Source organism: Gastrolobium bilobum, unplaced genomic scaffold, assembly GCF_033153095.1.
Source record: "Gastrolobium bilobum isolate Gb01-03AN ecotype WA unplaced genomic scaffold, APGP_CSIRO_Gbil_v1 utg34968, whole genome shotgun sequence".
NCBI lineage: Eukaryota > Viridiplantae > Streptophyta > Magnoliopsida > Fabales > Fabaceae > Gastrolobium > Gastrolobium bilobum.
In genome coordinates, this window is record NW_026897662.1 from 40465 (window position 1) to 55409 (window position 14945).

General features: G+C 37.8%; 1 protein-coding gene across 1 annotated transcript in view; it reads right to left on the reverse strand.

Annotated features, from left to right (window-relative positions):
• LOC133309120 (clustered mitochondria protein-like) overlaps positions 1-14945 on the reverse strand; it is a 52020-nt gene that overhangs the window by 11021 nt on the left and 26054 nt on the right. The window contains exons 16-22 of the mRNA XM_061509858.1: positions 4606-4740; positions 4250-4420; positions 4008-4094; positions 1243-1386; positions 893-1048; positions 716-784; positions 31-189 (exon numbers count right to left, since the gene is read on the reverse strand). Of these exons, the coding sequence (XP_061365842.1) occupies positions 31-189; positions 716-784; positions 893-1048; positions 1243-1386; positions 4008-4094; positions 4250-4420; positions 4606-4740 (921 nt within the window). The remainder of the gene's footprint in view (positions 1-30; positions 190-715; positions 785-892; positions 1049-1242; positions 1387-4007; positions 4095-4249; positions 4421-4605; positions 4741-14945) is intronic.

Sequence of the window (14945 nt, forward strand, 5' to 3'; positions counted from 1 at the left end):
TCATTTTACAGTCAAAAACAATATAAATACCTCAGCCAATTCAAGTTTTCCAGTTTCCACAAGTTCCTTGGCTTCTGAACATGTTGGAACTGAATGCTTGACCACCGGACGCAGATCCAAGACATCTGATGTTTGGAAGGGTGAGGTAGAATTAAGACCGTATTTTCGAGCTGCGATGGTTATACCAACCTGACAACCAAGCATTGTTTAAGCATGATGAAATCCACTCACTCAAGTTTAATGGCAAAAAAATTGAAGTGGTTATTGGTGAAATGGTAAAGAGCACTATTAAACATCAAAGTTCCAACAACTATTAACAACAAATACCACAATCTCACAGTAAATTGTAAGAAATATTACTGACAGAAAGTGCAAACATGCAATGCAAAACACATGGGCAAAGTCAGAAAATTCAAAATACATAAAGTATTATAAATTCAGAAAGGAAAAGATAGGTGTAAACCACCCCATCCTTTTCTGAAATATACCAAGAAATACAAGATTTGAATGAGAAATATTTTACATGATATAAAAAATCACCAAGGTAGCTGAATTGATAGCAAAAATTAAAAGATAAAAACACTTTCCCAAAATTTCATGTCATCAGAACTGTTGAAAGATTAAAAAATCAGATCATGAAGAATAGTAAAAATTACTTACACCACTAATTAATTTAAATATGAATTGACTAAACTGTAAATGATCTTGTACTTACCTTTTGACACAGATTTCGTATAACAGAAATTTTTTTAACACGTGATCTTGCATCCTCAGGCAATTCAAACTGCAACAAATTGATTTGAAGTTCAAATGTATAGCAACAGATTGGAAACACCTAACCTCACAGTGTCCCAGTTAATGCCACATATTCAGGTTAGGCAATAGCTGATACCTCGTATTTGACTATTGCAAATTCTTGAATTTCTGACCAAAGAGCTTCAGAGCTCATATTCATATACAAAGGTTGAGTCTTTCTTAAAGATGCCCTGCCTTTCCATCGTGCTTGCCCTTTAGAATGCTTTCCTGGAGACCGATACCCTGCATGTTCCTGTAAATTAAAGAGAAAGGATTACTAATTAACTGGAACTTTATGGCTTATAAACTTGACAAGAGAACAAAATGTGGTTTGCACAGCCTAAGGAGAGAAGGCAAAGTTCACAGATTAACTCAAGGGATCACTGGCACACAAGAACGAGCAGATTAGGAAATATAAGTGGCAGTTATCTTGAAAGTCAACCATACCGGACATGCCTTTTTAGGAGTCCTGGACTGTGTGCTATTAGCAATTACTTTTCCACTAGGAGCTTGACAACTTCCAAATAGGCAGTTCAAGAAATGAGATAATGCCGGTGCAAGATCATGATCCTCTGTGTCTCTTAATAAGTCCTGCAAATGGTACACGTTTGAGTTCTCAGTGCGAGTGGATTAAGCAGAAAGTTATTTTCAAAATATAGCTTATCCTCTGTAGAATCCAACATGTCAACATCAGACAGTATACCATGTTTCTCATGCTCAAGTAATATCTCACATAAATGAAGCAAAATAAACCATATATCAGTTAAAGCATGATACAATATAACAGGCCACCTTTGACAACAAACAAGAAGTAAAAAACTAATAATATTTCCTGATCCGAAAAAGAGATTTTGGGAATAGTTCGGAGCTTTAAATAAGGATCAGCCAACTAAACTCGCAAGCACTCAGAAGTTACACTACAACACATGGTTGCCAAATAGGGATTCAAATCTTCAATTGCAAAGCCAATTTCCAAATATGAATAATAAGAATAATGACTTTTAAGGAAGGAGGAAATGAGATATATTTGGTAAAATTTGTGTTTCAACAACACAATGGGGTCTAGATATATAGCCAGTGATACCATGTAAAGAAGAATCAATTCAACTCAAAAGCTTAAGCTTTTGGGGCGTTGAATTGGTTCTTTCCATGGTATCAGACCCTCAGTGTCACGGGTTCGATTTTTACCTCGTCCCATTTAATTCATAATTAGTTAAGTCTTGTGGAGTTTCTTAACACAGGTAGGTAAGCCTACGCATTGTCCACCCTTCAAGCCCAATGGGCTCTCGTGTGAGAGGACGTGTTAGAGAATAGTTTAAAAAGTCCCTCACCCAACAACAACTTAAGCTTTTGGGTTGAATTGATTCTTTATATCACCAAAAATAAAAAATAAATAAATAAACATAGATATCACAACTATACTAATTACCATAAATACATGATTTTGACTGCCCTATATACGTAATAAGCAAGATATTATTTTACAGTTACTCACAATTACCAATACTCCTTCTCAAGCTAGAGCATATAGGTCATATGCACTAAAACTTGTTATATATGTATTTGGAGAGAATATACAGCATAGTTGCTCCCCTCCAACTTGTCAGTGGAGACAGAGTCACAAACGTAGTTGGTGAAAACAGGAAAACAGGGGCTCGGTCTTTGAAACATCCTCAGGAGCCTCTGAGGGACTAGAACCAGCCACAGGTCATTTTGGACAGTAGAAAAGAAGGCTAGAAAGGACCAGAAATGTAGAGAGAAGGGCACTAGGCAATGGAGTGGATTAAAACTAAACAAGCACCAACAGAGTGCAGGTCAAGGAGGAAAACACCATATCTAAGAGGAGAAGGCCTAGACAAGCACAATGTCATCAGCTGAAGCAAGAAAATGGTCTCCACATGCAACTAAGTGTTTGCGTGCGCCGGAGAAGGAAACAAACAGAACAGTGCATCTGATGATCGTTCTAAAATGGGCCTTTTAAGGATGAGCTGAGCAGAGAGTGCACTCCAAATCTAGAAAGGACGTCAGCTGATGGAGGATGGCAACGGCAGAACAGGGAACAGAAGAGGCCAGAAGGATGATGCCTTTTTTTGTGTTTTTTTTTTTTTTGGCGGGGGGGGGGGGGGGTGGGGGGGGGGTTTGGGAATTGTCACTAGTGGGCAGTGGGTCAACAAGTAGGCACAAAACAGGGTTCTAGATTCCATTTTAATGAAGCAGGAAATAAGAGACATTTGGAGAAATCTATTTATTTCAACTACATAAGGAAGTTTAGGTTATATAGCTAAATATAATAAATACAGAATAAATGCAGAAGTCACAACTATCCTAGTTTCCGTAATAACATGATTTTGACTACCCTATTAACATAATCAGTTAGATCTTATTTACATTGTTACCCACAATTACCACCAATGATAAATAATTAAAAAATAGGACAAAATATATTTTCCCATAATAAAATATTGCAAACATCGAGATAGTAACATTTTAAAGTCAAATAACTCATTGTAATAAAAACCTCAAAACAAATCAAGATTCAAGTTGTAACAGTCAAAAAGATGAAGACTAATAATAATAGTACTAAAAATTTAAAAGTAAATTATAGTGTCAGCCCCTCCAAATATAGAAGACACCATATCACTATTTCTTAACAAAGCACGCCACAGGATTAAGGTTGGATTTCTTAATACGAAGGGAAACCACAAGACACTACACTTTCTTTAAAAAATTGCAATTTTTTTTCTTTCTAAAATATGGTTTTCTAGGGTTGCTATTCTTTATGAGGTAGGCAGACTAAAGGTTCGAGTCGAATTGCAAAAAACAAAACCCTGAAAAATAATTTTCAAAATTAGGTCTCTCAAGATCCAACTCAGCTTTGCAAAATTATGCAAATCCCATACAAAACATAAATCTGGCAATATAGATCAAATCTAGCATGATTCAGGTGCAATTCTGCCCCCAAAATGATTCCCTCTGCCATCTGAATCAGATTGAATTGCATGAACCAAACCGAGATTCATATGATCTCGTATGATTCGACAACCATGACACAAACATAGATGAACACATATCTGGAAATATTGGCTCGCATCCCCTTTGATTCAAAGGGATTGGAATGCTCATGTTCCAGCATGAATTACAAAATTTTTAAAAACCAAATAAGAGAGGGGGAAAACAGGTAAATGAGCTTAAAGTGAGATAGATTTTATCACCTTGATAACATGCTTAGCAGATCTGACAACAATCTCACTATTACAAAGATCCCACAGATGAGGTAGATGTTTAGTCCCTCCAGCCACCTTCACAAAAATATAGGCATATCAGAAGCAATATAAGAATTATTAAAACACAAGCAAAGAAACATGCAGCTAACCGATAAAATGGCATGTAATTCACTTGACCAACTCCCAAAAGATATAATAAAACTGTATAGACCAAAATACACAGTGCTTACTTTGCCAATATAGCGAACATTAATTCCATGTGCATGGAGTGCTTCTGTTAATGTCTGGCCATCCATAGGCGAAACTTCAAGTGTGCAAAGGTCTTGTATAAACTTTGGAAGCACAACATCAGTAAGGTATAGACTAACTTTTTTCACATTTTCTTCATCAGCAGCTATTTCCTGGAGAACATGAAAACATACAACAATATAAAAATATTAATGCAAAGAGACACCATGATGTTTTCATGCAGACAACACAAAGCACAGGGAGCTAAATAGGCAAACATAGCATTAGAGAGATGCATACAGAGAAAGGAAAGATATTTAGTTAGGAGCAGATAAGGGAAAAAGAAGATTAGAAACACCTCTTGACTTCCAGCCAGTTTGAATTCAGTGAAGACATTAGGATTAAAAACAACTTCCTGATAACGATTGGTGGCTTCAGCAAATGCAGAAGCAAGATCTTTGACATCCTCAGTTTTCTCTTCCTTTGTTAAATCCTGCATGAAGGAGGAACCAAGAGACTCTTATTAAACCGTGAGTCTCAATTACACAAAAGTGTATGGATTATATAGTAAAAAAATCATAAAAAACAGAATAGATACACATATCACTACAATCATAATTACCGTGACTACATAACTCTTGACTTTCCTATTTACATATTCAGCAAGAAACTATTTCCATAGTTACTACAACTACCAACACTCCTCTTCAAGCTGGAGCATATACCTTGTATGTCTCCTCTTCAATACACTTGCAACTTATTAACGGACTTATCAAAGCCAGTGAAAGCATCAGTCAATTGAGTGAACAAAGCTATTGGTGAAGTCTTCAGATAATTTTTCACTCTAATCCATCTAAATGTGTTTAGTCCTCACGTGAAACAATGAATTGGAGACAATATATAATGCAACCTGATTATCACAAGCTAGTTTCAAATGCATAACCTCTACAAAACTATCTGTCTCCAAGCAGCTGTTTTGGCCAAATAAAAGCGCAAGTGGTTGAGGACATGACTCGATACTATGCTTCGACATTTGATCTTGCAAACCATAATTTTTATTTTTACTTTTTCAAGATACTAGATTATCCCCGATGAATATAGAAGTGGACATTCTATCGGTAGGAGAACTTTCCCAATGCAAGGTATGGGACTTGGAGTCCCACATTGGTTGTATGGGCAACTAATGTGGGGTTTATAAGGCCTTGGGCACTCTCACCCTTTGAGGTAGCTTTAGGGTGATGCATCCCAAGGTCTCATTAGCAGCCAATGGCCTTGTGGTTGGGTGGAAGAGAAACCAAACTTCAGGTTCCATTGGATTGAAGGGCTACATATTCAGCTTGCATGGCAGCAAGCCAATTGGAATTAGCCAGAGCCTGCTTAATAGTGCAAGGTTCCAGAGAAGTCATTAAAATATCAGGCCTCTGAGTTGCTTTAGTAGTTATAGAATGGGTAGGAGAGGAAGAGCTTAAAGAGCTAGAGGGTACATATTCTGACTGAGCTTAAAGGAGAGGAAGTAGTGGAAGTACAAGGAGTTGCAGAAAAAGAGTGAGAGGATTGAGAAGGTTGTATTGGGGTTTAAGAAGAAGTAGAAGAAGGAAGAGTAGAGTGAGTGGGAGTGACCGGTTCAGAATGTAGTCGAAGATCTTGTCTTGATGGTGCTGAGAGAGGAGCTTGAGGGTTAGAAGAGTCAGTAACAGCATTGTCAGTAAGAGAGAGGAAACATTAATTAAGTTGGAAGGAGTCATTGGAAACAGGAGAAGAATCAGAGGAAGACTTGAGGTTGGTGGTTTGGAAGGAATTAGTGGAATTAGCTTGAGCCAAGAGGGCTAAGGGAATTTTGTCTCATTAAATAACACATCTTTCGAGACGAAGAGTCTACCATTTGGGGTAAGACATTTATATCCTTTGTGGTTCGATTAATAACCAAGGAATATACATTCACTGGACTTGAAATCAAGTTTGTGATTATTATATGGGCACAGGAAAGGTAAATAAGCACGTCCAAAAATCTTGAGAAAATTGTAATCATGAGACATGATACAATTTGGTAAACGGAATTTGAAAGTTTAGAGCAGTTGTAGGAAGATAATTGATGAGGTAAACAACTTTTAAGAAGGATGATCCCAGAATTTCGTAGGTAATGAAGCATGTGCCAAAAGAGTTACTCCAGTCTCCACAATATGTCTGTGACTATGTTCGACAACCCCATTCTGGTGATGGGTGTGACAAGCTAATATGTGAATAATTCCAAGTTGTTTGAGTTGGCTAAAGGGTCGAAATTCTCCACCTCAGCCAATTTGAAGAGCTTTAATTGAAGTGTGAAATTGGTTACCAATAAGGGTGTGAAATTGAGTGAAAATAATTAGGGCTTCAAATTTTAATTTCAAGGGGTATATTAGTGTATATCTTGTATGGGCATCTATAAAGGATACATAGTATGTGAACCCCATTGACAATTTAACAGGGATTGGTCCTCACAATCCCTATAGATCAAATCAAAGGGTTTTTCATATTTTGTAATGGAGGGAAAGGAAGGCACTTTATGGGATTTTCCCAAACAACAAGCAAAACAAAAATCATGTTCTGTTTTATTAGGTACTAAAATCTTACAAATACTCAATACAACTTTGAGATAAGAATGTCCTAGGCGGCAATGCCATAGGAAGTAAGAGAAATTTGAAACAGTCGGTTTTCCTATTACATTGCCATTGGCACCTACACTACCTTTGACTGAACCAGTAGAAGAAACATCATAAACAAAACAAAGAGTAGAATTGCAACTAAGAATAGCAGAAGTAAAGTTGTACTAAGGCAGGTTTTTGTAACTTGGAATGTGTGATAGCTGGACTCCACCAGACCGGCATATGCCATCTGAACCCAGGGTTTCCTCCAATAGTACTTCATTGAACCCCTGTGATTTAACATTGTACGTAAAAGGGTGAAATCCAAAGTACACTCCATTATCTCTAGCAAACTTACAGTGCGATTCTTTGTTATTGACTTAGAATAGGAAACAAATTATGTGGAAATAAATTAGTATGTGGTTTAAATGGTGAAGGGAAAAAGGAAGAACCAGAGGATGTAATTTCCAGACCTTAGAGTTGCCTACAAAGATATGATCTACACTTGAGAGTTGAGTACTTTGATGCAGATTATGTGCATCAAGAGTTACGTGGTGAGATTCTCGAGTCAGGATACAACTCCAGAGCATTTGTATTAGAGGGAGGTGGTAGACTACCCCGAACAACTTGCACTGGAGGACTGGAGTTGCTGAAGGTCTAACATATTGGAAGAATCTTTGATTTGAGCCAGAACTAGTTGGGACAAAATACTGGGGAGAATCAAGTGTAGGAAGAACTAGAATGAAATTTTCATCAAAATGATGCCAACAATTTTAGACTTCATGTCAAAACATGTAGCAAAGCTGACATTGAACATTAATACAATCACTTATTTCACGATTATCGCAAGTGAAGGATCTACCTCTACCTCTTCCAAAACTGTTATAAGGAATGTAGAGATTTTGTGTGTTGGAGTTTTGTTCATTCTTTCGATTGTCAGGTATCAGAAATCAGTACATTCACTAACAACATAGTCTCAGTTAAGTCTCAGTTAAAACTGACCTATTTTGTTTGTCAACATCATTTAATGACCCATGAGTTCTACTTTCAAGTCACCAATTCCATTAGGATTTTCTCTTCCTATCACAGATGTGACAAAAGCGTTGAAACCTACTAGCAAGCCATCCAAAATCAACTCAATATGTTCATCCAGTGGAATGAGACTCTTAATGGCTTTCAACTTGTCACATAAGCCTTTGATTCGTCTACAATATTCAGCAATGGACCTAACACCTTTTTGTATGGTGCCCAATTCAAATCTAAGCTGAGGCGCCTTGGACTTCATCATAGCATGGAAAAGCTTGTGCACTTGCTCCCATGCTCATGTCGTACACCTAATATTTCATTGACTATATTCTCTGAAATTGTGGAAAAGAGCCAAGACAATAGCATTTGATCCTGAAGAAGCCACTCTATGCAAGCAAAGTTCACGATTCCATCTAGACGATCTTGTTCTGAAGAATATGCAGCAGTACTTTAGGATTGACCAGGAAGTGGTGAAGCTAATGAGAAGTGATCACTGGCTCTACAATCTTATTCCATAACAAGTAGTTGCGGTGGTAAGCTTTATAGAGATTTGATAATTGAAGAGAAAAGGAACTTTATTTTATATAACAAATATGTTTTCAGTCGTAGATCTATTCTCCGTCCTTGCTCCTTTCTTCGTTGCGGCTTCGTTCTCCACCATGGCATTATCAGATGGTTGCGATGTTGCGAAAGACATGGAGAATATTTTGTATTAGGCCCTTAGAGAGAGCTTTGATACCATCAAAGAAACAAAGAAAAAGAAAGTTAAAACATAATAAAGAGAGAAGGAAAAGTAATAGAGAGAAGAGAGAATCTGAGAAATATCTCCGCGTATTCAATTGTGACAGAAGAAGAGCAAATGAGGTGATATAAAACTATGGTGACTTTGCATTAGCTGAGTTAGTTGTAACTATGTAACTGAAACTCAACTAAACCCGTACCTAAAGGAAGAGTGTAATCCCTATGACAAATATACAATATACTAAAAACTACTAAGGTAAAAAGGTAAACCTACCAAATACTAAAGACACAATATAAGCTAATATCAACAAACCGGTTTCTTCAAGAATTATCGTAGCATATTGCCTCAATGAAATTACAATAGCATATATGGATATGCTAGCTTTATAATAAGTATCGAAGTTTGCCAAAATCTTTGGTCTAAAAACTAAAAGTGATAACCAAAATATTATTTTATCTAAATGATGTCAATCACGGCCAGTGATAACAATGTTGTCAACGTATACGATCAAATAAATAAATCCTCGAGTTAAATGTTACTAAAAGACTGAGAGGTCAACTTCACTTCTTGTCATGCCAAATCAACCAAATCAAGCACAAGGAGATTGCTTAAAACCATATAAGGATTTTGAAGACGAAAAACCATGCCAAAAGACTCCCTCTTGGTAGAAAAATCAAATTGTTGCTCCATAAAAAACTTATTCAATTATATCACCATACAGACCTAAAGAAGTGACCAGAGGCGAATAACAACTATAGATAGAAAAAAGGGAACAAATGCCATTTTCACCACTAAGAATGTGTCTCCATACTCCAAGCCAAAGAAATAGTTATACCCTATAGCTACCTAATGGGCCTTAAGGTGGTCAATCAGGCCATCAAGCACAACCTTAATAGTTAAAATCCAACAAAAACCAACAGTGGGCTTTCCAAGAGGAAGAGGAACCAATTCTCGGGTGTCACTGCTTTGAAGTGCATTCATCTCAACAATCATAATTTGTCACCTCCTATGATGGGATTATGCGTCAGCTATAGTATTGAGAAATGTAATAAAAGACAAGGAAGAAAGACAAGTATAATGCGAAGAAAAAAGTCAATAGTAACTCAATGCAACATAACGAGGAGACAGTTTATAAGTAGAGCATATACCTCCTCATAGAGCAATGGGTATGTCAGATGTAAGAGGCAATGACAGAAGCATTAAAAGATTTGATTTGAGTATGTTTGAAGGGTCTTTGTCAGAAATAGAAAGATGTATTAGCGTCGTAGTGCGATTCTAGAGGCAAAGGAGGAAGTTGAAAACAATGATAGAATTGTCACGCGGGAGAGATGGTGGAGGATTCTACATCAAGGCAGGACAAGGAGAGAAGAACATCGACCAGGGTAGGAGAAGGAGGAAGGAACACAACTAGTGGACATAATACCTCTGAGATAGGCTCTAAAGTTGATGAAGAACACATGAATAAGAGAATAGACTAAAAAAAAGGTTAACATCAGCCAAGACAAGATAACGACATAGATCAGGTAAGAAACACCGATATCCCTTATGAGATCAAGTGTAACCTAGAAAGACACTCACAAGACCGAGCTGAAAGCTTATTAAAAACCTTCGAGTAAGATTACAAACAAAGCAAGTACACCTATTGTAGAAAATTAGAATTCAAACATGTTTCCGTTTTTATTTACTATTAATTAGGATTGATTATGATTGATTAGGATTGATTATGATTGATTAGGATTAATTGTGATTGATTAGAATTGATTGTGATTAGGATTGTGATAGGATTGATTAGTCATCGCTTAGTCATTCTTAGCGATTCTTTCTTGTATAAATACTCACTCATGTAATTTATTCAATATCAATATACAGAAACTTCTTTTCAATATGGTATCAGAGCGGGTTCGTTCCTACCCTAATTCAAATCTGAAATAACCATCCAAACACTTCCATCACCGTCAAACACCTCCTAAACACCGCCTTGAATCTGTCCAACACAGAAACCTAGTTTACTGACCTCCGATCAAAAAAGTGAGGTGACCATTCGACTCAGAAGGATCCGACGAGTCGACCGCCGCTGGACCCATCGCCGTCAGCCGCTGCACGCGCCACCACGCGCCGCCTTCCAGACGTTTTTTTTCCGTCGCGACTTGCACAGACCTTCTCGCCGGCTTCTCCCCTTCCTGTTCCAGAGGTCAGATCAAAAGTTTACAAAACTTGATTTTTCATCAACGGTCAACCCTTCTCTTTTTATTCATGGCTTCCTCAAAACACTCTTTTTATTACCACGAGCAACCTCCTAAGGCCACTAGTCATGTGGTCCAGCAAGGTACAACTTTCCATGTTGATAGTCAAAATCATTGGATCCTTGATTCTGGAGCCTCTGATCATATGACAGGTAATCTTGGCTTGTTTTGTTCATACACTCCATATTCTGAACCTTCTCGGGTCAAGATCGCCGATGGCAGTTTTTCCCAGATTGCGGGACACGGAACCATTAAACTTTCTGAGCTGATTACTTTGACATCAGTTCTTTATGTTCCTTCTCTGACTTGTAATCTCATTTCCATTAGCAAGCTCACCTCTGAGTTGCATTGCTTTGCTAAATTCTTTCCACATGGTTGTGTTTTTCAGGAACAGGACTCGGAGAGGATGATTGGCAGTGCTAGAGAGGATGGTGGACTTTACTACTTTGAGGAGGATGTGACTCATGAAGCTGTTTTCGTAGAAGAAAACTCTATGTTTCCTTTTGATTCATGTAATGATGTTATGATGTGGCATCGTAGGCTAGGCCATCCAAATTTTATTTATCTTCAGAAGTTGTTGCCAAACTTATTTATTAATAAAAGTCCAAGTTTGTTTTCTTGTGATATTTGTCAACTTGCCAAGCATACTCGTGCTCATTATCCTTCTAAAGTTCACCATGACTCTTCCCCATTTTCCTTAATTCATAGCGACATATGGGGTCCAGCCCGTGTTAAAAATATTTCAGGTACTCGATGGTTCATTACCTTCATTGATGACCATTCTCGAGTTTGTTGGGTGTATCTTCTAAAGGATAAGTCCGATGCTGCATCCGTGTTTAAAAAATTTCATGCCATGGTTCAAACCCAATTCCAAGTTGCTATACAAATTCTTCGTACAGATAATGGCAAAGAGTATTTTAACTCTATTCTTGGAGAATATCTTTCCCAACATGGCATCCTTCACCAAAGCTCGTGTCCTGACACACCCCAACAAAACGGAGTTGCGGAAAGAAAAAACCGACATCTCCTTGAAGTTGCTCGGGCTCTTATGTTTACCACGAGTGTTCCTAAATATCTTTGGGGAGAGGCAGTTCTCACTGCCTCGTATCTGATAAATCGAATGCCATCTCGCATTCTGAAATTTCAGTCTCCTCTTTCTAGTCTTGTTCGTATCTTCCCTTCCTTCCGAGGTGTCTCCTCCTTACCTCTCAAGTTATTTGGTTGTGTTGTATTTGTCCATATTCCCTTCCATCAACGGTCTAAGCTTGATCCTAAGTCTCTCCAGTGTGTCTTTATTGGTTATTCTCCTACTCAACGTGGCTATAAGTGTTATTCACCCTCTCTTCGTAAGGTCTTTGTCTCTATGGATGTCACTTTTTCTGAGAATAACCCTTTCTTCCCCTCGACTTCTCTTCAGGGGGAGTCTATAGGAGTAGATGAAGATCAGTCATGGGAACCTATTAATGCCACAGTATTACCTCTACTTTTGGAAACAGGGGGAGCTACAAAATCCTCACCATCAGGAGCCTCCTCAAAATGGGGACAAGTTTATAGCAGGTGAAAGCCTCCTCAAAGTGTGAATAACCCAGAGCCTCTACACTGCCAGGATTCTGAACCATGTTCTAGTTCCAGCACCCCAATACTTGAGTGTCATGGTGAAAATGATCTACACTTGCCCATTGCTCTCAGAAAAGGTACTCGATCTTGTACTACTCATCCTATTTCTAATCATATTTCATATGGAAAGTTGTCCCCAGGGTTTCGTGCTTTCAATACTATGTTGGATAGTACAAAGATACCGAGAAATATACATGAGGCTCTCAATGATAAAAAATGGAGGGATGTTGTCTTTGAAGAAATGAATGCTTTAGAAAGAAATGGAACTTGGGAGATAGTGACCCTACCCAAAGGAAAAAAGGCAGTAGGATGCAAATGGGTGTTTACAATAAAATTCAATGCAGATAATAGCATCAACAGATACAAGGCAAGATTGGTTGCAAAGGGTTTCACTCAGACTCATGGGATAGATTATCATGAGACTTTTGCTCCGGTTGCTAAAGTCAATACCATCCGAGTTCTCTTATCTCTTGCTGCCAATCTAGATTGGCCTCTGCAACAGTTAGATGTGAAGAATGCATTCCTAAATGGTGACTTACATGAAGAAGTCTATATGGATCCTCCACCTGGTTTTGAAAGGGGAAATGAATCAGTGTGTAAACTAAAAAAGTCTCTATATGGATTGAAACAGTCTCCCAGAGAATGGTTCGACAAATTCACACAAGCAGTCAAAAGAAGAGGCTTCATTCAAGCACAGACTGATCATACTCTCTTCCACAAACACTCTAAGGATGGTAAAATTGCTATTCTTATTGTATATGTAGATGATATAATTCTTACAGGTGATGATATTGAGGAATTGAACACCTTGAAGAAATTTCTAGCAGCTCAATTTGAACTCAAAGACCTTGGCACTCTCAAATATTTCCTTGGTATGGAAGTTGCTAGGAGCAAAACAGGCATCACTCTAACACAAAAGAAATATGTTCTAGATCTTTTGTTGGAAACAGGAATGTTAGGGTGTAAACCTGCTGAGACACCTGTGGAACCTAATACCAAGTTAGGTATTGAAGATGGGAATGAGGTGGATAAAGAACAATATCAGCGATTGGTTGGTAAACTAATCTACTTATCTCATACGCGTCCTGACATTGCCTTTGCGGTGAGTATGATTAGTCAATTCATGCACTCACCCAAGGAGAAGCATCTTAGTGCAGTCTATAGGGTGCTTAGATACCTCAAGAATACTCCAGGAAGAGGATTATTCTTTAAAAAGGGGTATAAAAGGACAATTGAAATCTACACTGATGCAGATTGGGCAGGCTCATCAGTAGACAGAAGATCTACCTCAGGCTATTGCACCTATGTGTGGGGAAATCTTGTTACTTGGAGAAGCAAAAAGCAAACAGTGGTTGCAAGAAGTAGTGCTGAAGCAGAATTTCGAGCTTTAGCTCATGGAGTTTGTGAAGGAATCTGGTTGAGAAGACATCTTCAAGAGTTGAAGATTTCATATTCCCTACCAATAAAACTATATTGTGACAACAAGGCAGCTGTTAGCATTGCTCAAAATCCTGTGCATCATGATCGAACAAAGCACGTGGAAGTTGATCGTCACTTCATCAAAGAAAAATTAGATGATGGAAGTGTGCATTTGATATATGTTCCAACCAAAGAGCAAACGGCAGATGTCCTTACCAAGGGCCTACATCGTCCAGCATTCGAAGACTTGATTGGCAAGTTGGGAATGATCAATATTTACCTCCCAACTTGAGGGGGAGTGTAGAAAATTAGAATTCAAACATGTTTCCGTTTTTATTTCCTATTAATTAGGATTGATTATGATTGATTAGGATTGATTATGATTGATTAGGATTAATTGTGATTGATTAGAATTGATTGTGATTAGGATTGTGATAGGATTGATTAGTCATCGCTTAGTCATTCTTAGCGATTCTTTCTTGTATAAATACTCACTCATGTAATTTATTCAATATCAATATACAGAAACTTCTTTTCAATACCTATATATGAAGCTATATAGAGTGCAAAGGCAACTATGGGAGGAACAACACAGTGACATATTAGGTGGTCTAGGATAGCAAGCAGCAAAACAAGATCACCCTAACAATGCCAAGCAATGTGACCATGAAGCAAAAGTGTCATAGAAGTTTCAATGAAGTGTTGACTTTTACGTTCTGCAACCCATGGATAGGCTTGACACCAATGTTTGCAATTTGTCAAGACTCATGACCTAATTGGACATGAATAATGAGAAGGGAATCCATGAATGAGCAAACACGAAATGGTTTATAGAATTATTAGAGATTATGAGACTAACATGCGATGCCAATCATCCGTCCCCAACTTCAGTCCTATAGAAAAATAGAGTCTTTATCAAAAGAGACAACACATTAAAGGGCTAATAGAGAAAAAATAAAATGGAGAACCACAAATAGGATCACAATCAATAAAAATGAAAGGGAGGGAATAAGGAGTACCAAACCCTTTG